Source organism: Cicer arietinum, chromosome 3 (assembly GCF_000331145.2).
Source record: "Cicer arietinum cultivar CDC Frontier isolate Library 1 chromosome 3, Cicar.CDCFrontier_v2.0, whole genome shotgun sequence".
Taxonomy (NCBI): domain Eukaryota; kingdom Viridiplantae; phylum Streptophyta; class Magnoliopsida; order Fabales; family Fabaceae; genus Cicer; species Cicer arietinum.
In genome coordinates this window covers 68,967,728-68,991,512 of record NC_021162.2, presented here as the reverse complement: position 1 = coordinate 68,991,512, position 23,785 = coordinate 68,967,728, and the positions used below count along the sequence as shown (strand labels likewise).

The window sequence follows — 23,785 nt, the reverse complement described above, 5'->3', positions numbered from 1 at the left end:
TGATAGAACTACTTTATGGTAGTTAATATGCTGTTTGTGGAGGTATATTTATGGACAGTTATGATACTTTTCCGAGTTATTTTGATGTGAATTTAGGGTTTCAATTGAGAAGAAGTTAGTGCTAACTCACATGAGAATAAGTTAGTGCTAACTCACAATGTTGTGGGCTTAACTATTGAGGTCGATGTAAGGACTTCTTGGGTAAATGATGTATAAGTACCTATGTTAATTCTCTTTAAGCCTTTGGGTCTGGTCTAACCTTGTTGAACCTTCAGAGTACAACTCATCTAAATTTTTTTAAGAGCCTCTATAATTTAACTTATCTAAATTTTTATAGATACAAAAAATAGACATAAAAATAAAAGAAATGTGTTGAATAAGTATATGAAAATTAAAGTTATACATGTATTTTTGTGGTTTAGACTTTGTAGCAAACAATATTTCCATATTACAAATCAACCTAAAGAGAGAAATTTAATTTTTAATTTGGGATTACAATTTTGATGGTGAATCAATCCCAATATCCCATGATGGAGCAAAATGAAAAAATAAAAAGGTAAATTTCTTCATGTGACCCTGCCAATAGTGCCATGCAAAGCTGTGGATCCACATGTCAACTTTACGATCTAAACAAATATAACTGTTAATGTCCAACGACAAACGCCACATGAGTGAAGAATTGCCTTCGTCAATCAACTACAAAATCAAATTAACCTTCCAAAGGAAAAACAAAGCCAAAGACACAAAATTATCATCCGTTACAACTTGTGTTGTCTCTGGCCTTTGATTTATGGGAGACATAGAGAAAGGTAATACACATAAAAATAACTCAAATTTCATCATCATAACATTCTGTTTGTTTTTAGCAAATTCCTCACACAGCTCAATGTTGTTATTCAGATTATAATCTCAAGCCCAGCTTTACACAGATCGTGGTAGTCACATCTATTGGGTTGATATTTGTCATAGCAATACATTATCGCCTAAAGCAGATTAGAGATCAAAGGATCATCCCACGTTTAAGATTATCACGTGCAGGTCACACTCCAAAGCTTGAAAGGTTCTCTCATTACGTAGGTAAACAAATATGTATCCTATTCAATTACACACATGGTTCCACAAGTTCCGTTATGTATAGTATTTTATCATTTGAAAATGTATAATTCTTGCATGCTCTTTTTAGGATTTGTTTCATCTAAATTGAGTAGTTAGTAAAGTGGAAAAAAAAAAATGGTTCATATTTTTAATTACCCTTGATTTGTTTTGTATGTGTATGAAATATCAACTATTAATTTATTTATCAACAATTACTATTACTCATTTTAAAGGAGTTTGATCCCTTTTTCTATATCAATATGCATTGAATTTGAATGAGTCCATGTGCAACATTCTATGATTTGTTGCAGCTAGGCAAATGGGGTTCAAGGATAGGAGAATTTGTCCTCAACTATGTAGATTGGCTTCTGAATACATAAGCAAATGTGAGGAGTGTGAAGATGATATATATGCATTCTTTGAGAATGAACCGCATGCAGATTCACTCTATGTCAAGCTAGTGGAGGAGTTTGAGAGATGCATTCTTAGTTATTTTGGATTTCATTGGGACCATTGTGATATAATGATAAGTCAGGTATGAAGATTCTTAGTTATTTACAAAATATAAGGTATAAAGATTCTTAGTTATTTACAAAATATAAGATGAGTGCTAGCAATATATACTCTAAAACTTAATAGCACACAAATGCTTAATAATTAATTATACATTACATATGTATATTAAGGGAAAATTGAGGGCTTTTTTTTGGCTTTGCAGGTATTGAGTTCTGACACTTTTGAGCCGAAAACAAAGTTGAAGCACATAGTTATGGCAGCTACAAGGTGAGCACCATCAGTGTCTTGTTAACCAGTTTTTGCATTGAAAATAATACCTTTTAAATTTTCAAAGAATTGAAAACACAAGTTTTTGTCAACTTTTAATTGACTTTTTCTATATTTGGTTCCTTAACAAGTAGACATTTGTTAGCATTTATCTTTTTATTATTCTGAGACACCAAACATACCATATTTTAAAACGACATAAGAATTATATGGTATGAAACAAAAATAGGATAAACATGGCACCTTCTTGTGATTTCAGTTGTCTTTTGTATATATTTATACATTTAATAGTTTCCTTACCAAATCATTTTGGTAACAAAAATTAGTTTATTTACCAAATTGCTTGTTAACATCAATAAGTGCATGTACCTCCTCTGAGCTTTTTGTGTTTTATTGCATACACAAGTCAGTTTAATCCACTTTTAGGTTCAGGGAAACAAATTTTATGTTTCTTTCCATAAAAGAAAGGTCCAAAACTGCTCCTCAGATACATTTATGCAAATAAGTGGGATGGAATCAGATTCTGTAAAAAGAAAATCCACGATACCTAAAACACAATATTAATCACACAATGATAGTAAGGTCAAATCTATCTTTATTATAACTAGAAAACAAGTGTGCCAGAGTAATAGAAATACTCTTATCTTTGTTGTCAAAACATACGCAATTATGTTCAAAAGGGTTCCTTCAGTGTATCTTATTTAAAGGTAAATAAATGTTCTTTGCACAGGGATCAAAGGTTCGAGAGAGTTGCCAAGAATCTGAAGGTGGCTAGTGTTTTTAATACATTAGTAGAAGAGATGAAAGCAATGGGAATTGCAGTAAATGATGACTCTCAATGTACAGAGGTAATGGCTCCTGTAGCTCACAGTGATAGGAGCCCAGTCCTTCTTCTAATGGGGGGAGGTATGGGAGCTGGGAAGAGCACTGTGCTCAAGGATATTCTCAAAGAGTAAGCAATTGCAGTAACAAATTACAGTTTCTTAACAAAAATTAATGTTGAAAATTTGAAATTATAATGAGTTTTTTTCATTATATTTTTTAAACTTTAATTAATGAAGATGAAAAGATACAGGAAAAGAAAATTGGAGTTTGCAAACATTTGAAGCATAATCCAAGTTAGAAGTGTAAATTTTGTTATTGAAGAAAACTCAGTCACAATTTCAAATTCAAATATGCTTTAATGTGAACAATATGAATCAATAGATAAGAGACAGAACAAAGGGAGCTAGGGTTTCAATCAAAATAGCAACTCATGAGAATACAAAAGTTACTCTAAGAATATATCGTAAGGCATAAATAGGCTAAACTACCCTTAGTCCAATTATAACAAATGGCCCATTACATATTATCTAACACTTAAATGAAGCGACATGAAATTGTTATCTAGTTTAGCCCATTACATTTACGCTATCTAGTTTTTGAGTTTTGATGTACAAGACTCATCATGAAATTGTCAAAATAAACGGTTATAAGAACCTAATGTTGTTTCTTTATGAATGAAATTTAAACAGACCTTTCTGGGCAGGAGCATCTGGAAATGCTGTAGTCATTGAAGCAGATGCCTTCAAAGAATCACATGTCATCTATAAGGCGCTTTCCTCAGGAGGCCATCATGACATGATTCGAACAGCCGAATTGGTGAGATCATTGAGACTTTTCTCCACTCTTACCATGCATTCCATGCAATTTAATTTCTGTTTTGTGGGCTGAGGACAATGGCTCTTTTGAACAATAGCATAAAAGAGCATTTAGATAAATAAAATTATTATAATATGAGAGTTTATATAAATTATTTCTACTAATGTTCATATATAAAGTTATTTGGTGTTCAGCACCTTTTTTATCACAAAATGTTATTTCTATAATCAAAGAATGAAAGAGTATAAATGTGTTTTTAAGGTGTTTTTGTAAAATATCTTGAAGAACTTGTGAAAATAGGTTGAAAAAATGTATACACAAGTCACTTTTATAAAAAAATTCAAAAGCATACACATGTACTTTCATTTTTGCATCATGAAGTCATTGGTCCAAACAGGTACACCAATCTTCCACAGATGCAGCATCATCCCTCCTGGTAACAGCATTAAATGAGGGCCGTGACGTAATTATGGACGGCACACTCTCCTGGGTGCCATTTGTTGTGCAGACAATAACAATGGCTAGGAATGTCCACCGCCGCCGTTACCGCATGGGAGTTGGCTACAGGGTGAATGAAGATGGGACCATAACTGAAAACTATTGGGAACGGATTGAAGATGAAGAACCTGTACAAGTTGGAGGAAAAAAGAGAAAACCATATAGGATTGAGTTGGTTGGAGTAGTTTGTGATGCTTACCTTGCTGTTGTTAGAGGCATAAGGTCATCTTGAATCTTTCCATTTGACAATATTACTCACAAATCACAAGAAACGAATTCCTTGTAAGAGATTAATGAATAGATTTGAATGTGGACAGGAGAGCTATCATGAGTAGAAGAGCTGTAAGAGTAAAATCACAACTGAAATCACACAAGAGATTTGCTGATGCATTTATGACATATTGTCAATTAGTAGACAATGCCCGTTTATACTGCACAAATGCATTGGAAGGCCCAGCCAAGGTACCCATTTCCCGCTTTCTTATTCATCTTTAGATGACAAAAACTAGACAGTGCACAAACGACACGCTACATTTTTCCAGAGATAAAATCCAAATTTTGCATATTCAAATGATTGATCCAAGTGATAGTGAAGTATAAGTAATTCAAGTGTACTCCTCTTTGACAAGGTATTCCCTTAGTAACCAAGCTCTTCCAGCTCAAGAGTTAGTAACAATAATTCTTGATAAAAAATGGTAATTACAAAATTAAAATTAAAAACCATCAGTACATAACAAAACATGGATGATGAAACTTGGATGCAATATACCGTAAATGCTGCATGTAGATATTTCCATTTTAATACCAATGTATTCATTTACATTTACAGTCTTTATCACAGCTTCTTTTTTCTTGTATATTCAACATCTACTGCTGACATTATAAAACTGATGTAAAGTTGATAGGATGGAAAGATAAAGACAGGACCTTGTTAGTTGATCCCGACGAAATTGACTGTTTGAAGAGAGTTGCAAAGTTAAACGAAGATTCCAACTCCATATATGAACTCTACAAACAACCCAATCCAGCTTGCAAAGCTGGATCAGTATGGAAAGACATTGTATTATCTCCCTCAAGGTTGAACATCCAAAAGGAGCTCAAATTTTCAATCCAAGAAATTGAACGCATGAAATGAAAACTTCATGGAGCACATAAAAACCTCCCACCTACACAACTTTTGAGACAAGGATAATTAGGTGAAAATCATCAGCGTAGGCAAGTAAAGCATGTTGAATTTAGTGACACAAGATTTTATGTATGTTTTACCAATGTGATTATAACTTACATGTATAAACAAATAGAATGAAGTCGAATCTTATAGCAAAACTGCAAATATGGTTAATATCCCATTTGCAGCCAATACCTGGAGAGTACATAAAGGCCAAACTGATCAATAAAACAACCTACTTGGAGAAGTTCTTTAAGAAGAAGTTGCTGTGGATTCATAAATCTGAAGAAGAGAAACGAAGTAAATGTGATAAGGAGTTGAGTTCTTCATACCAGACCCTGCAACTCACTTGTTGCTGTGTCTGGATGCTTTGATGTGAAAATCTGTGAAAAATCACATGATTTTAGTTCCAACATCTATTTATTTTGCTAACAAAAAGAAGAAAAACAGAGAGACCAAAGGATTTCTGCCACAGTATACTACATAGTCCAGTATACTACAGTCTTTCAAGATTGTCTCTGCAAAATGTATTATCCCATATGACTTCTTTCATTGCCTTACTTAAATCATATAACCTAACTAATTCAAATATCTTATAAGGAAACACAGTTTTTTTAAAGGATCACTTGGAACCCTCACATACCAGTTTTCTCAGTTTACAATAAAATTTTATCTGTATGTATCGGTTACCAGTCAACAATTACGATTGTTTGAACCTTCTAAACATATATGGTTCGTTACCAATTAGAAATCTCCAATTTCATTGTGCAAGATCTTTTGCCAAATAGACAAACATAAGACTTCCAAAAACCTCGGCCACAACAATAATCAATAGTGGCAGTTTTAACCATTGAAGGCAAACCAAAATGCTGATTGGATAAGAAAAACATTAGGCAGCATGTAATACAATTTTTTTAGAAACATCTAAGTTACATGATTAGACCAAAAGTACACACATGCTTAGCTGCTGACGTTCAGAATGTTCAGTAGATCACCACAATAATTAATAATAAAGCTTGTCCCGCCGGGTTCATTAATTTAATTGCTTCTAGAGCTGAAGTCATTTACTACCATTTTTTGATCTCTTCAACACAATCTTTCACTTCACAGGAATTTAAATGCATTCATTAACAGCTAACATGCACAACTACAATTTCCTTTATTCAAAGAACTAAAATTTCTTACTCATTTCATTTTCCCAAAACTCTTATCGCAATTACCATCAAAATCAGAGAACATCATACCAGCATCTTAGTGTACCACTTGTACCAAATAAATCTATAGTTATTAGTATTTCCATACCAAGAAAACACAGCGACATAGCAAACCATGGTACACGTAACTAAGAACAGAACTTACATCTTCCCATTCAAGTAATCAAAATTGAGATCTTATATAGGAAGGGATTATAACTCCAGTCATAAGAGATTATTTAAGATTTATATTTTTTGAACATATAGATGTATGCATATAAATTATGGTGAATGAACAAAAAACCTCTAAGCCACACTTAAATTTAAGTAAACTCAAATTTAAAATTTAGCAAGCCAAAACATAACCTTAAGTTACAATTTAGCAACTAATAATATAGAAAAGTTCTGGAAAATCCATTAAATTTAAACACAAAGAGAAATATCAAAGTATAGAGCTAAACACAAACCCCAAAATAGGGGTTGACTTTCGAACTTGAAGTCTCTTACAAACGATAGAACCTGCACAAACTTAAATCTGGTACAAAGAATAAGAGGACCACTGAAGAACATTAGGTCTCGACACAAAAGGATGATTTACAGGAGCTTGTACCACCAGTTTGAGATGAAATGACAAACAGTGATTACAAACTGAGACCCGACAAATTGACAGTATAAAATTCAGAGTTCAGATCAATGTTTTCAATGACAGATGACAGATTATGAAGGGCAGCCAAACTCCACCATATAAAATAGTGTAGCAGCTGATGACATATATAATAAGCATAGCAGCCAATAATGTCATCGCGACAAATTTACAAGGCTAAGAAAAGGTCCTTAACCCATCCACATGGCAAATGCCCAACTACGGGAATATCACTTATTATCTACGGAGACCAGATGTCAAACATATAGCCCTTAAGATCTGATAGCCGGATTTCAAACAAGCAACCTAAAGCGTGGAAGTAAAAAATGGAACTTCCTAGCCCTGCAAAAGTAATGCACCAAGATAGTATAAGTAAAAGAATCTTTAACATCCATCAAAAACCTTCATTGCTTGATCGAGATGACAAGCTTTACCCAAACAATCAAGCAAACAGTTAAATGCCCTTAAAAAAACAGTTATATGCCACCAAATTAAAACCAAAACCGAATGTGGTCAGGTATTCCAAATACTTCTCAGCAACCGCGAAATCACCAACTTTACACAATCCATGGATGATAATCGTGTGTGTATTGATCACATTTCAGTCCTATCTTCTCTATCTCATCCACAAACTTCAACCCCTCAACGAACCTTCCATGCAACGAACGTGTAACCTTTCCTCCTCATCTCTGAAATATCTCCAACCCTTGCTCTAACCAGAACAGAAGGCAATATGAAACTTCGAGGATCATCTGAACCAAAGTGGAAATATACAACTTGATAACCTTAACATCACTCTAAACGTAAACTACAGAAATAACATAACGGAGAATTGGGCAATCTTTTGTAACGCATTTTGAGCACCCAAAGATTACTCATTAAGTAACTTTGAAATTGCTTACACCTATTAAAAACCAAGTCACATAATAGCTTAAGCAAGTCGGACAAAGTACGTGAATTGTTTTAAATATCTACCAGTACTCACAGAAATCAGAGAACTCAAACGAGGAGGATTTGAAAGAGAGAGAATATTTGTACTTATATTTCCTTATATTTAAGGTGACCTTAAATATCACAAGTTGAAAAAGTAAATTTATACTTCCCCTCCATTTGATTTCCTCCCTTCCCTCCTCTCTGTTGAAGCAAAGAGACTATGAATTGTCCAATCTTCAAAATCATTTAAATGAAGGAACATGTAAACAGGGAAGTGTCCAATACAACACAGAAGATCTGAATTTTGAGAGCATGTGCTCATTTTTGCCAAAACACTTCAAGCAACTTTACCATACTGAAAACAGGAATTATAACATGGATAGTAAGATCCTATTTAAAATACAAAACTATAATTAAACATATCCATATATGCCTATAAATAAGATAGATAAGAAAACATAACCACTATATCACACTTAACATTTGATTGAATAAAAAATTCCTCAAAGACAAATTGACAACTCAATATATAAAGGCACAAGTTCTTGGAAAAGGACAACATTGTGTCGCAAGCCTCCAGCCATAATGGGATTCAAAGAATGGCTAAACCAAATTGTGGTTCTATTACAGGCAAAGGCTAATTCATAACCAATGTTGTCAATTACGGATCGCAGAAAATAGTTGGTAGTTCAAATTTCGTTATTCTAAAGTGCGATGACGCTGCAATAGCGGTTATTTGACAACACTTTGTACTAAATAGTATATTGCGAGCAATAATATTCTGTTTAAATTCCGTGAACATTGTTCAAATAATATGTTATAGCGGTTATTTGACAACATTGTCCATAACTGAAACCATGACCTAATAACATGACTATAGCTCTAATCGTTGCACTTGCATCAAGCTCCCTTTCCTAGAAGAAAAGGACCTAATTACTATAAGACATAAGTTCTTGAAAAACCATAAAATTAAAACACCAGAACTAAACAGCCCAATTGCTAAATTTATCTCTGAAGAAAAAGTAGAGAGCACGAATTTGGCAAATAGCGGCTATAGCAGCGCTATATCATAGCGGAATTTGAACAAATCGCTATTGTTCTGCAATACGTTTTTTAGTACAAAAAATTGTCAAATAGCCACTATGGCAATGTAGCATAGCAGAATTTTAACAAATTACTATTTTCAATGACTAACAACACTGCATCAGAGTAGCGAGCAAAACAGGAACAGTAAGATACAAGGTGACTCACAAACTTGAAGTCTGGTGAAGAGAATGAGAGTCGCGACAAACTTCAAGTCTGGTACAGAGAAATAGAGAACCACTTTGAACTTCAAGTTTTAACACAAGATATTGATCAGGAGCTTGATCTACCGGTACGTAGATGGATTGAGATTGAGTGGAGTGATGATAGAAGCTCAGAGTAGGTAAACACCGTTCAAGAACAAAGCCGCTAAAAATCTTAAGCTGGTGGGACAAAACACACAAGTTTTAAATATCTAACAAATCTCAAAAGAATTTGATGTACTTACAGATTAGAGTTTATGTTAGTAGTCTGACCTGTGTTAAATAAATCACAATCGAAAGTAGAATATTTTCCTCTGCATTTACCAACTTCAAATTCAATTAAACCAAGGAACAAGGATACGGGGGAATGGCCAACTCTAGTAGAGATACATGAATGCATCACCAAGAAAACTGCACTCCATAATACCTAGGAAATACCTGATAGAAATGGCATTTGTATCTTGAATGATTTGCATAGATATTCCTACTTAGTTTTTTGAGGATAGGGTGTTGGACAACATGCTAAAACTCTATTCGCCCAATAATTTCATTGAGACTACATATCAAACGTGTTGAGACCAACAATATGCTTCGACTAAATCCACACGAAATCTCTTGCGCAATTTGCTTTAAATTCTCGCTGTATTAAACAACCCTCCATCAAATACTGCAAAAAAGGCACAGATTTAAAACATCACTTCCTTTAAATTATACAATTAAATGAAAGCCCATTCAATAATTTCATTGGTAAAGTTGACGAAATCAAGCAGTGAATTTTCTTTAATGTTTATACAGAAGGAAATAAACCACTATCAATAATTGTTTTACAGGATTACCATATGTATATCTTCCATCAATCTGGTCAAAATTGGTTTCCTCTATAATCAAAGGATAAATCAACTAAATGAAGAACATAGATTCATAAATTAGTTAAAACACAGTAAACCAACAAGGGATAATCATAAACCAACAATTAGGGATTTTATACCATAGTTGCGTAGATATCAACAATTAGGAACTTTATACCATAGTTGCGTAGATAAGAACAAAGAACAATTAGGGATTTAATTCAATTATAGAACCAACATTTGGGGATTTTATACCTAAACTACTTAAATATGATGCGTAAAACAAGATCTGGAAAACCAATAACAAATCACAGATTCATTCAGTTATAATACCATGAAACCAACATTTAGGGATTTTATACCAAAATTGGGTAGATATATGAAGAAACGAACAAGATCTGAAGCATAATCAATGACAAAACGGCAGATTCATCATTCCATTTGTAAAAAGGATTCCAATAACACAACAAATCCATCACAGAATCTAAAAAAAAAAACTTTCTAGCCTTTTCATTTATGATTTAACTCAATAAGGTGAAAAATACATGCTAGAAACTGTGTACCTCGCACGGAAAAATAAAAAAGTTTAATAAAATTCATGTTTTCGACAACATCTGTGATAAAACTACAGCGCATAACAAAGAAAAATTTACAGCTACCGCTACAAACACTAGCCTCTAATTACGCCCCAAACATCATTTCCTTCCCCCCCTCTTCGCCGGTGTCTTCTTCGCCGGAGATTTCGCAGTCTTCCCCTTCGCTGCAGCTCTCGCCGGAGCTTTCTTCACCGGCGTCGTCGCCTTCTTCGCCGCCACCGGTTTCGGAGCAGCAGCTCTCCTCCCAGGAGACGTTCTCGTCGAGGTTCTAGAAGACTTAGCAGGCGATTTCACAGCCTTTGCCTTGGCTGCAGGTTTCGCCTTAGCAGCGGCAGCAGCCTTGGGCTTTGCAGCAGGCTTGGCCTTGGGCTTAGCTGCGGGCTTAGCCTTTGCTGCAGGCTTAGCCTTAACAACAGGGGCAGCTCTAGCCTTGGCAACTGGCGGCCTGGCATTTGCAGCGGGCTTGGGTTTTACTGCGGGCTTAGCTGCAGGCTTTGCCTTGGCAGCAGGCTTAGCCTTAGTTGCTGCTGGTTTGGCTTTAGCAGGAGCAGCTTTAGACTTGGCAGCTGCTGGCTTAGATTTAGCAGCGGGCTTTGCTTTGGGTTTGGGCTTAGCTGCAACAGGCTTCTTCGCTGGCTTTGGAGCAGAAGACTTAACCGACGGTAACTTGAAAGATCCTTTGACCTTAACGAGCTTTCCAGAAGCAACAAGCTTCTTGGATTGAACAAGCAGAATCTTCCTGAAGTTCGATGGAAGTTGCTTGTGCTTCTCCTCAAGGAACTTCGCAATCGCGTACTGGCTTGAACCATTCTTCTCCTTAAGCGTAAGGATCGCGTCCTTGATCATCTACAAAATTCAAATGAAATTCAAATTCAAATTAGAACTCGATCAGAATCAAGATTGTGAAAATTGGTTAAGTTAAATTTGGGGAACAATTAAGTACCTCTTCATAAGGAGGGTGAGTTCGAGGGGTCCGGGCAGCAGGCTTTCTGGGCTTGGGCTCCTTGGGTGCCTTTTTGGGTTTAGCTGCAGGTTCGTCCGATTCGTTGACCACCGGAGGTAGAGTGTCTACGGCTGCCGGCTCCTCCGCAATGGGTTGCTCGACGGCAACGGTGGGGTCTTCAGACGCCATAGCTTGAGAAGGGAGAAAGAAAAACAGAAAATGGATATGATTAATGGATCTACGAAAGACGTAGGTTGCAGCGAAATTTTTGGTGTGTGAAATAAACGAAAATTACGTGGTTTATATAATAATGTGTATGAACAACAACATCCAAATGCTGAATTCTCATTGGTCAACTCACCCTATACAAGGATTGCTCCCTTACTAAAGTTTAAATGTCGGCCCTTGGATCTCAATCTATCGACGGTTGGTGTTCCCTGCGGGGGAAGCATATATGGGAAAATTTTAATACAATGGATGGTGTTGGTAACGGATTAGGTGTGCTTTTGAGCTCAATTGATTCGGTCATATCTCATTACTTTCTAGATGAATTTCAGTGAGGTTTTTTTAATCATCTAGTTTATTATGTGAGCTTTCTAATGAGTGTTTTAGCGAATTAAATGGTTAAGTAACTTGGGAAAATTTTGGTTTTGAACCCAAACTGGTTATGATTAGGGTTTCTTGTGATGTTATCATGGTTTTTGCGAAATTCAGAGAAATGCTTTGACCTTGGATGAGATTGATTGATCACTTGTGATAATAGGTTAACTGATTATTCCAATGCATCAAAAATTGTGAAATTCTGATGAGATTTGAATACATAACCATTGATTACAAAGTCACTAAGGTTGAACAAAGTCTACCAATGAACATAGGTTGTCATGTTAGTGTATAGAACAATGCAATTTTCTCATTTTGTGGTAAAAATTTAAATTCATTTGCACACATATATAATGTTGCAACAATTCAGTGGTGTTTTAAGGACAACATATATTTACTTTTTATTTCTTTAAAATTAATTATAGTAATTGTGTTATGTTAATATATGTTTATTTCATCCATAGGTAGACTATTAAATAAGTTTTGTGCTTCATTCTCTCATAAGATATTTTTATGAATGAGAATATATGATTTGAGATTATCTACTATGTGGTGATAAGTTTTAAAATAAGTTTATTAGTTGGAGTTAGTATCATTTTTGTATGAAAAGTCATGATTACAAAGAGAAGATATTTAACTATATTCATATCTAAACACACAACTCTTCTACACTAAATCTCTAAACTATCAATTATTGAAATCTAATTAAGAATTTTATAAATATTAATTTAGATCATTTTTACATCATATAATATTTAAGACTTAAATGTTAACATTCTTATTCCTAATATGCATATTTAAATTATAACAATGAGTTTGTTCACATTAAAATATGAACAAAAACAGAGACAAATTGTTGAATAGAAATGTAATAGTGCTACATACATTTAATTTGAAGGAATTTCGACTCCTAAAAAGAAAGAAAATATAAAAGAATATATGTTTGAATTTTGTAGTTGTTTGTTTAGTTATGAAGTTTTTCCTCTAAACTTTTTTTATTATGAAATTTACTTAATAGACTTATGTTAGTTCACAATATTTAGAGTCTTTGATCTCCATATTTGTATTGGATATCTTTGTAACTTAAACCTTGAGATTGTATTCATTTATGAATATATAGTGGGGTATCAATTTTTTACCGCAAAATTAGATTGTCTCTCAATTGTACTACTTAAAGATATAAAACTTATTTTTCTTTTTTCTTTTCAAATAAGAGTAATGATACAAGTTTTAACACCTATTTGACAATAACTTTAACCTAAAATAACATTATTGTAACTCACATGACTTTATTTGAATTAGTCATGGTTCAAGATAGCTTTGTGTCTCATTCCATGATAGGTATTAGTCTAAATATTCTATTATATTTAGTAAAAACTTCACACTCGAAATAAATTCAAAGTTTTATTAAATGAAGTTGTCTAGGCATTCGTTAAAAAGACAAAAATACATTTTAAGTTTAGTTGAATGATTATTTTGGTTATTTTTATTTTTATTTCATTTTTTTATTTGGTCATTTAAGTAATATTTTATTTAGATAGTAGTATTTTGTCTCATTTTTAACAACGACCAGTACAATTGAAAGCATATGATCATTAGAAACTCTATCAAATACTACAACAATATATCGTTCATACTAATTATTCAAAAAACATTAATCAAACACTATAAATGATCTACATTTATTGATATTATCTACAACCATTTAGACATGTGTATAGCCTCAAAAGCTTGATAATAATTGTCAATCTATATAATCAACGTCGTTAGTTTTCTCCACTTGCAAAGTAATTTGGACAGTCACCTCACTGTGATATTTTGATTAGATTTTAATATTTTATGACATTATTTCGAGAAAATTATAAAATTTAAAGAATCACGTGTACAATTTAATATAACTTAAAGATTAATGGTGTAAATTTTGATTGTAATTTAAAAAACCAAATTGTTGAGAAAAAAAAGAACTTTAAAAACCTAAACAATAACTAAGTTAACAAATATACGCAAAGACATAGTCAACAAAAAAAAGTGTGTACAGTTACACTATATATCAAAAACTCAAGCAAAGATAATAAAAAATTTCATATTTAAAATTTTGTATAATAAAATCAATTTTAATGACTAGGGATAATATATATATATATATAAAAGTATGTAAAATAGTTTTCTTATTCATTAAAGGATAAAAATTAATATACGAGCCTAATTATTATTAAGAATTGAAAGGATAAAATATTATATTTAATATAAGGGAATTGACTGTTTTGCTTATAAAATTATATAATTAATCAAATAATTAAGTTTAAGTGGTTAATAATGTTCAATGAAAATTGACTATATAAAAAATAACGAGAACGTGTGAATTCAGTTTTGATTATGAAAATGTTATAAATATTTTATAAACAAATTTAATTACGACATAAAAAAAAATACAGCATTTAAAATTATAGTAATCAATTTATTTATTTGTTAAAAAATTTACATTTCAAAATATTTTAGCATAGGTTATTTCGAGTTCAAACTTGAACTCATAGATATTATTTAGTAAAAAAAAATTAATTTATTTTTTTAAAACATGTATTAGAATATATTGAAATTACATTTCAACCAAAAAAAATGTGTTAAATTGCATTATTTTAATAATTATTAAAATAAAATGACAAAATTTATATCTTATCATATAATAAAATTAAGAACCGAGACCCATGATAATAATCAGTTAATTAATTCGTTAAATAGCTTTTTGATTTAAAAATGTTTTAGCAACTTATGATTGTTAGATTCAACGAACCAAGGAAATAGTATTTTCTTTTTCTTTTTTCTTAACAAAAGGAAATAGTTTCTGGTTACTTTTAAAGAAGAAAAAGTATACAAGTTATATTAATTTTTCATGAAGAGTTGGACAATCGATTATGACATTGACTATATGTTAAATTATTAAAATGTATGAAAATATCAATATTGTTAGTCAACTTACGAAAATATAATTAAGGAATTAATACATCAAAAAAATGTTATTTTAACTATAATTTAATTTATATAATCTATGTAAAGAGTTTTTCACGGTAAGGGACAACTGTGAAACTATTTGATTTCAGTCATAATTATTTTAAAAATTACATAAATTTAATGATTGTGATATATTGATAATGTAAAATATATATATATATATATATATATATATATATAATGTATAAAAATAAAACTCTTAAAATAAAAATTATTAAATATATTGGTTTCACAATTTAAAAAGTTCATACATTTTTTTTATAATGTCGATTAGATTATCGGATATTAATTTTCGTGACTAATATTATATTTAACGAGTAGAAAGATGAATTAGACGAACCTTTATTTTTCTTATACCTTAACGAGTTTACAAGATGCAAATGACCTGAAAGATTATTTTTCTTTAATAGAAAGTCACATATGGGGATGTGACCATCTATTGTCTTTTATTTTAATTTTTTTATAACAAATTATTAATTTCATAAATAAAAATAATAAAAAAAAGAAATTATATTAATAAAATAAAACAAAATCCATTTAAAGAAAAAATACATTAAAAAGATAATGCGGTCGAATAAATGTGTTAAAACAAATAATATGTTGTATTATTTTAATAATTTTATCATATTTTGCAGTTTATTGCAGATAAACACATATTAATATAAAACATTATTTGTTTTAGCACGTCTATTAAACTACATTATTTTTTTTCTTCATTAAATATATTTTGTTTAATTATATTAATATAATTTAGTTTTTTAAATTGTTTTTATTTATTTATTAAAATAACAATTAATCATTTGTTATAAATAAAAAATAATAGATGAGGATCCGACCTCCTATTGGAGAAAACAAAATCATGCAATTGATCGCATCTTCGTCTTGCAAGCTCGTGAAGATATAAAAAAAAGACACTTTATATATAAATGCAATGTATGATATAATGGAGAATTTTGAATAAAAATATGATATAAAAGTAAAATATTCTTGATGTGTCTATTTATTCGTTTTTATTGTATTTCCTTGAATATATATTTTGTTGTATAATATATGTTTTATTTTAATCCATTTATTTCAAATTTATAATATCTATTTATTTAAACTTATCGAAATTTTAATTTTTCAACCTTAATTTTATATGTTTTTTAAATTTGAACTTTGAAAATATGCAATCATTAAAGAGTTTCTTATAATTATGGTGCTTATTAAAATTTAAGTATAAAAAAAATATTTAAAGTAATATTTTTCATAACAAAGTTTGACCAAAATTAATTTTGCTTTTATACAATAGTATGGATAACGATGTATGTTTATTGATAAAAAGGTAAAACAATAACAAACAATAATAATAATAATAATAATAATAATAATAATAATAATAATAATAATAATAATAATAATAATAATAATAATAATAATAATAATAATCCGCGGGTGCGGATTTTTTTGCCATCCCTAATTTTGAGGTCATATAGGAGGATAATTAATTTTATTAAGTATCTTGCGCATATAGATAATAATAATAAAAATAATAATAATGATAATAATAATAATAATAATAATACTAATAATATAATCATAATAATCTACCAATTAGAATATCTTAAAATTCTAATTATTTTTAATCCTTTGATTTAGGATGTTACACATTTTCTTGTGATTGTTTTGTTGTTGTAACACCCCAAATTTTTTAATAAACTACTTTATTAATTAAATAATTCAACAAATTACAAAAATTGATTGTAAAAAATAAGTTAAATTTATGGCTAAATTACATCAGTGTCTCTTAACTTAATTTCAGGTAACGTTTTAGTCCTTTATCTTTATTTTTTTTCTTCTATGAATTAGTCCTTTATTTTAATTTTAAGTGACAATTTGATATTTTATGTTTTAAAATTTTAACAATGATATCATTTTTTATACAAAAATTCAAAAAAATCATCAAAATTTTCAACTAAAACCCATAAAATTAATAATCATTTTCAATATAATACAAATTTTATCAAATCTATAACTAAAATATTCAAATACACTCATATTTTCATCTCCAACAACATCAAATAAAGAATGAAAATATGAGTTTATTTCAAGATTTAAGTTATGAATTTGATTAAATTTATATTTTATTGAAGATGATAATGAATTTTATGGGTTTTATTTGAAAAATTTGATGATTTTTTTGAATTTTTGTAAAAAAAATGACAACATTGTTGACATTTTAAAACATAAAATATCAATTTGTCACTTAAAATTAAATAAAAGACCAACTCGGGAAAAAAAAAATAAAAGACTAAAACGTTACCTGAAATTAAGTTAAGGAACCGCGAATGTAATTTAGCCTAAATTTATGGTTAGTCCTTGCAAATATACGGTTTTTTGTTTTAATATTTGGGAGGTTTTTTGTTTAATTTTTAATTTTGTAAATATTTTTGTTTTGTTTTTTATCTTTATTATTTTATTTTAATTTTTACAAAACTAATTTTTTATTTTGTAAACATTTATTTTGTTTCTGTCCCTATATAGCTAATAATTAAAAGACTAAAATCAAATATTATATATACTATAACGACTTATTCCATTAAATTAAAAAATTTACTATGACTAAAATAAATAAAAAATCTGTGTTTACGTAGACCAAACATATATTTAAGAAGAAAAAAAAAAGTAATAATTTTTTTATCATAAATAAAAAACTCATCGTAAAAAGGGGAAAATGGAACTATTTTATTTTATATCTGTCTAAGTTTTTTTTAAAAAAAATTTATATGATGTTGATTCTCTTCATTTTTTTTTCATGTATCTTTTTATATATTTCAAATTATAATCTTAACAATGTTTGCTTGTTGCGCTAAAAACACACACACTTAAGGGAAAGTGCATTTTTTAGTAATAAAATGAAGATGAAAGTCTTAGATATTGCATTCAAGAGATTACATTAATAATTATCAAATTATTCGAATTTCCTTGTTATTTAGAGAGTTGAAATTGTGATTAATTATTTGTGAGACGACTTAAAATAGCAAATCAAACACAAAGAGATTTGAGAGTTAATTTATGGGAATACTAAGGCATATGATTTCATTTATGTCAATAATCAAATAAAATATTCCTATTAATCTATATTTTATGTTTTCTATTGATGTCAATCAACTACTTATTTCTATTAAAAATCATTATGATTGATGATAAATAATATTTGTTTCTTCTAATTAGCTACCCTCAATAGTCATGTAGGATAATCTAATAGGAAAAATATAAATAATTAGCAGACTCATAACTAAATACTGATTAAAATAATTGATAGAGTTACGGTCAAATCAATTTATTCTTACCAATTAATCCTAATGTTCCTTAATTAGCAATGGGAAATTTTCCTATAAACTAATCACCTTGTTAAAGGTCTACTATTTCTTATTAAAAATATAATGATTAATTCACACAATATAAATAAAACATAAGTAATGAATTAACAGATAAAATATAATTAAAGAGACATAAAATTCAGTGTAGCCTTGATTAAAATTTAGTTACACATATTCAATTCTATAAACCAAAATAAAAAATAAAATAAAGCTAAAAAGATTTTGATATGGTTATGTTGTTTCACAATTTCTCTGACGTCTTCAAAATATATGTTTTGAGTATCTCATTTTATAGAATAAAATAAATCATATCAACCATTAATTAGTAAATTCATAATTAATATTAAATGAATACATATAATTAATCATGAGTATCATTTTAGAGGAACCAACTTATTTCTTCTATGTAATTGTGCCTACTTATTTTTTAATTGTAACCAACTCCTATTTTGTTTAATATTGGGGTACTAGGATTTAGGCATTTCGTTTTACAATTCTTAGTTAATAATATATATGTAGACCGATGACTAATAATAATATAATAGGATGAGAGATCAAATTATCCTAAGTTAGTATCACCGTGGCGGATTTTGATAATTTTTTATTGGAGTAAATATAAAATAGATTATATATAAAATATTTTTAATCAATTTAATATATTTAATTTTAATGTAGTGATAACTTTAATTTTTAAATATATTAAAAATATTTAACTCGAATTTAATTATTTATTATTTTGTTAAACAAATTGCTATATTTATAATAAAATAACAAAAATCACTATTATAGAGATGACATAAGAAATAATTATTATAATTATTGTTTAATATTAAAATTTGTAAACATGATCTAAATGAAGTTAACTTTAAATTTATACGGTGATCTCTCTTTTAATATTAAATATAATATATTATATATTAGTATTATACATTATTTTCTTTTTAATGTTTTCATGAAAGTAGCTATGCATATTGTTGCATAAGACGAGGCCAGGCGACTTCAATCAGACTTTTTTCGTTAAATTTAACTTTTTTGCAATTTGTTAATCATAAAGATTAATTCTGCACAAATTAATGATAAATAAATATAGGAGTGCATCAAAACTATAAAATAAAATAAAATAAAAAATACGTATTCTTTTAAAATCCTACAAAACATAGATTAATTATTTATCACTTATTTTTATTATTAAAAACCCAACCCGCCGTCCTTTGAATCTAAGGTCTAAACTCATCCTCTCACATGTCATGAAGGAAATGTACATCTATTTTTTTAATTTGTACAATATTGCATACAATAAGTACTTCCGTTAGTATTTATTTATTTATATATTACCGTTGATATAATCAAGATGGACCCATAAATTTTGGTAACCACATGTGAATTCAGAATTTGGTATCTAATTTTTTAAAAGTTATAATATATATACATATAGAGATTATCAAATGCACATAGCGTTTAACATAAAATACAAGGAACCAAATTCTTTATTAATTGTTTTAATACAACCTTAAGTGAAATTAAATATTGTAGAAAAAAAAGTATGCTAAATATTGTTAAGGTGTTTTTGCATAATAGCATCACATCCAACAATTATCTCAACAACAACAAAATTCATTGCTTTTAACATTGATCTTCTTGTTTGTTTCACAAAAAGTAAAATTATTTTTAGCAAGATGCCTATATAATTATAACAAAATTATGTTAGATGTAGTCAATGTACTCTTGCATAATAGCATCATATAATTATTTTTAACATTTATTCTCTTGTTTATTTCACAAAAAAGCAAAACTACTTTTAGGAATATATCTAAAATAAAAAATTATAGGATAATAAGTGTGTGTTTAATCTTAAAAATATGTTGAGTTGTTAGTCGAAAATGACAAACAATTAACTTTATTGAAGTCGAGTGATGATGTAGTTGAATTTTACTCAATCACGCAATATTTGATTTTTCTTTTCAAGACAAAGATAAGTTAAAAATGACGTGGGTTGATATTTTAACTTGTGGAAACTAATTCATATTGTTTTGCACTAAACCAAGCGATAAACAAAAGAATAAACATGAGACAACTATTCTTCAAGAACCATAATGACCAAAGAGACAATAGCACACACTGAGAAAATATAATGTCATAAAAAGTGAAATAGTAGGCGACCCACAGTCTCATGTGAGTTTAGATAAAAAAGGTAGTGAAGATACAATCTTTAGTTGGTCATGATCATGGATGATAGAATTTAGACTTAACTTCTTGTTTATAAATATCATGTTAGACACATATAAATCAATCAATATATATTTTACGCACAATTATCTTTACTTTATTTTCAGTTATGCTTAATTTAACTTGCATTTCTTAAACAATTTTCATCACCTAACTTAATATTATTTGGAAACTTAATATTATTTGGAGTAGTTAATGAACCTATATATGACAAACAAAGTCCCTTATTTGGCATATTGAAGCAAATAAATGATCATTATTTGAGAGGACACTAATGCAAACAATTATATTTTGGCGTGTCTAGTAGGACACCAATGCAAACAAAATTAAAAAAATTATTTCACTAGATCACGATTATATTTGATGAACAAACTTACGTTCTTGTAGAAGTCTGAACAACATGAATTCTCTAACAATATCAAATAAATTTGGTCCTCAAAGACCAAACGAACCAGCTCACGCTTTCAAAATACTTGTCAACATAGCTCTTCCCATGTAACAATGCCGACGTCACTCTTTCAAGGAATAACAATGTCATCAATGAAAAAAAAAATTAAGGATTTTTTTTTTTAAAAAAAAAGTTACAATAATACCAATTCATTAAAGTGGTGCTTTTAAAAGAGATGGTGAATTTTTTTGTCCAAATAAAAAATGAGTAGGTTGCTGATATATACGTTCTATTTTTTATGCTGAGTAAATTAACAACTCCATATCTTATTTTAATTCATTATTTTCAAATTTATAACATTTGTGCATCTAAACTTATTTAAATTTTAAAGTCAATATTTCGTGTTATATATGTTTTAATTCAAAAATTGAAAATATCGAGTTACTAAGGAGTTTCCTATGATTATGGTGTTGATTTAAATTTAAATAAAAAAAATGAATTGTTAAAGGTAATTTTTTCTTAAAAAATTCTTACCAAATTTTAAGAGTTTTTTATTTATTTATTAAAAATGGTATTCATTCATTTAAATTGATAAAAAATTATATCGATTAAGAATAATACAATTTGAAGTAACTAACACTAAAAATGACGAATTTGTGAACAAACTCATATCATCCAGATTAATGACAAATAAAGGAGAGGCGTCTAAAAATGTGACAAAATCATAAATATGACAAAAATGAATTGTCCGAAAGACCCGTGCCTTCAGAGATGTAACGTTTAAGACACCAAAGTAATTGGTTAGATCTGCACTAAATCGAAACTAATTTATCAATTCAAATAAAATAAATGTCGCAACTTGATGGAAAATCAAAATACCACATTAAAACAGAAAATTAAAATGTTGCCTTAACACGATGAAGTAAAAAACAAAATACATATAACAATCATTTAATTAAATAATAAATAATAAAAAAGTAATTTAAAAGAAAAGTGAAAAAAATGTACATAAAAAAAAAGGTAAAACAACAACAAACAAGGAGGACAACAATAATCATGATAACAACAAACAAGGAGAAATAATAAAAGTTACTTTTATATTAGTAATTATTAACCAATACATATTCAAAATGAGAAGATATCTTAATAAATATTTCCTTTGATAAGTGATGTGTACACCACTTTTAATTCAAGACACTCACTATGGAAAATCTAGTTATTAACTGTTTTAATACAATCTAATGAAATAAAATATTTTATAGGAAATTTTAAAGGTTATATATATTGAAAAAATTCAAATCAAATCAAAACTATATTAAAATTATAGCAAAATTATATATTAGATGCGAACAGTATATTTTTTATGATAGTATGCCATTCGACCAGTGTCAATTTGAGAGAGAAAAAAAATTATTTTTTATATTGATCTTCTCACTTGTTTCACAAAATGCTAAATTGTTTTTAGGAAGATAACTAAAAACAAAAGTTATCCCAAGTAAAACATTATTCCAATGCCCTTTGTTATAAACTCTTGAAGATAGTTATCAATTGTTGTGTTTTTATAAAAGCTATTTTTTAAGTCAGCATATTCACTAATGAAAATCATGTGTACATCCTTGATTCATGTTCATTAAGTTTTTAGAAAGGCGAGTCCAAGTCTAAAATTATCATTTGATAAGTGAATTATTTTATGACTTCTACCAAATGAATTTAAAAAATACTTTTAAATTCTTTTGAATAAACTACTCAATTCTTATTTTGGTTTTCACTATTGGAACAACGATGAATACAATTAATGTGATGATGATAAGTATTTATAAGTATATTTAGGACCATTGATAATTAAAGTGCGTGTGTATAAATAAATATATTAAAATCATTTTTTTAATCAATTCATCCTTCAAGTCACTTTTAATGTTATTCCATGTTGCTAGATAATAAAATGTTTGTTTACAGCTAAAAATTGATTAAATTGTTAGTTGAGAACGACAAACAACCAAGTTTAATGTGACTTGAGCTATAGGAGGTAAAGACTAGGGTCGACCATGGGTCTAATTTTTTTTAATTTTCGTTTAAGAGTATTAGGGTCCAAAAATACTTGCACAAGAATGTCCAAAATAGTTTGAGTTTTTTACTCTTTTTGATGTTATTAAAAATTTAAATTAAGTAGTTCCCATTTTTGGCTCTTTTGATGTTATTGATATTATTTTTAAGTTTTTCATATTATTTACAATTTAAATAAAAAATGATTTTTTTTATATTTTATATTTTTATTTTTATTATGATCTAATTTTTAAGATCAGAACTGAGCCTCCAAAATATTTGAGACAATCATGGTCAAGACCATCATGGATGAAAAGGAATCTTGCCAAAGATGATGGAGTTGAGTCTTGTTCAGTCACACTATGTCAATTTTTTTTAAGTCAATAATAAATCAAGAATGGTGTAACTCGCCGCTGATTTAATATGTGAAAATTGATTTTCATGTTGATTTTTATACTAAACTAAACAATAAACAAAAGAATAAATAAGTATGTTGTGATTGTTTTACGAAAACACAACAATAAAAGAGA

At 28.9% G+C, this 23,785-nt stretch overlaps 4 protein-coding genes across 9 annotated transcripts; 2 read left to right on the top strand and 2 right to left on the bottom strand.

The window, feature by feature from the left end:
- Positions 1-383: 383 nt before the first annotated feature.
- On the top strand, positions 384-4,357 carry LOC101508116 (calmodulin calcium-dependent NAD kinase-like). Its single transcript, XM_073366129.1, has 7 exons — positions 384-809; positions 901-1,077; positions 1,407-1,630; positions 1,814-1,878; positions 2,609-2,830; positions 3,393-3,519; positions 3,917-4,357. Exons 1-7 carry the CDS (start codon positions 791-793, stop codon positions 4,247-4,249), a joined length of 1,167 nt encoding a protein of 388 aa, XP_073222230.1. The 5' UTR covers positions 384-790; the 3' UTR covers positions 4,250-4,357.
- On the bottom strand, positions 3,086-10,427 carry LOC105851821 (uncharacterized). 6 transcript variants are annotated; one of them, XR_012162345.1, is made up of 6 exons: positions 9,679-10,427; positions 9,514-9,554; positions 9,206-9,420; positions 5,518-5,568; positions 5,303-5,380; positions 3,086-5,191 (listed from the first exon to the last, which is right to left on the bottom strand). XR_012162345.1 is itself a non-coding variant. In XM_073366126.1 (5 exons), exons 1-5 carry the CDS (start codon positions 9,692-9,694, stop codon positions 5,356-5,358), a joined length of 348 nt encoding a protein of 115 aa, XP_073222227.1. In that variant the 5' UTR covers positions 9,695-10,427; the 3' UTR covers positions 3,086-5,355. The 6 variants fall into 6 exon arrangements, 4 of the variants coding, with proteins under 4 accessions (XP_073222227.1, XP_073222228.1, XP_073222229.1 ...); XR_012162346.1 differs by having other exon boundaries at positions 3,086-5,183; XM_073366126.1 differs by having other exon boundaries at positions 3,086-5,380.
- On the top strand, positions 4,345-5,152 carry LOC140919848 (calmodulin calcium-dependent NAD kinase-like). Its single transcript, XM_073366522.1, has 2 exons — positions 4,345-4,479; positions 4,916-5,152. Exons 1-2 carry the CDS (start codon positions 4,345-4,347, stop codon positions 5,150-5,152), a joined length of 372 nt encoding a protein of 123 aa, XP_073222623.1.
- A 146-nt stretch (positions 10,428-10,573) lies between the features above and the next one.
- On the bottom strand, positions 10,574-11,914 carry LOC101507794 (uncharacterized). The gene is made up of 2 exons (XM_004493697.3): positions 11,628-11,914; positions 10,574-11,530 (listed from the first exon to the last, which is right to left on the bottom strand). The coding sequence occupies exons 1-2, from the start codon at positions 11,814-11,816 to the stop codon at positions 10,784-10,786; spliced, it is 936 nt and encodes a 311-aa protein (XP_004493754.1). The 5' UTR covers positions 11,817-11,914; the 3' UTR covers positions 10,574-10,783.
- Positions 11,915-23,785: the final 11,871 nt, after the last annotated feature.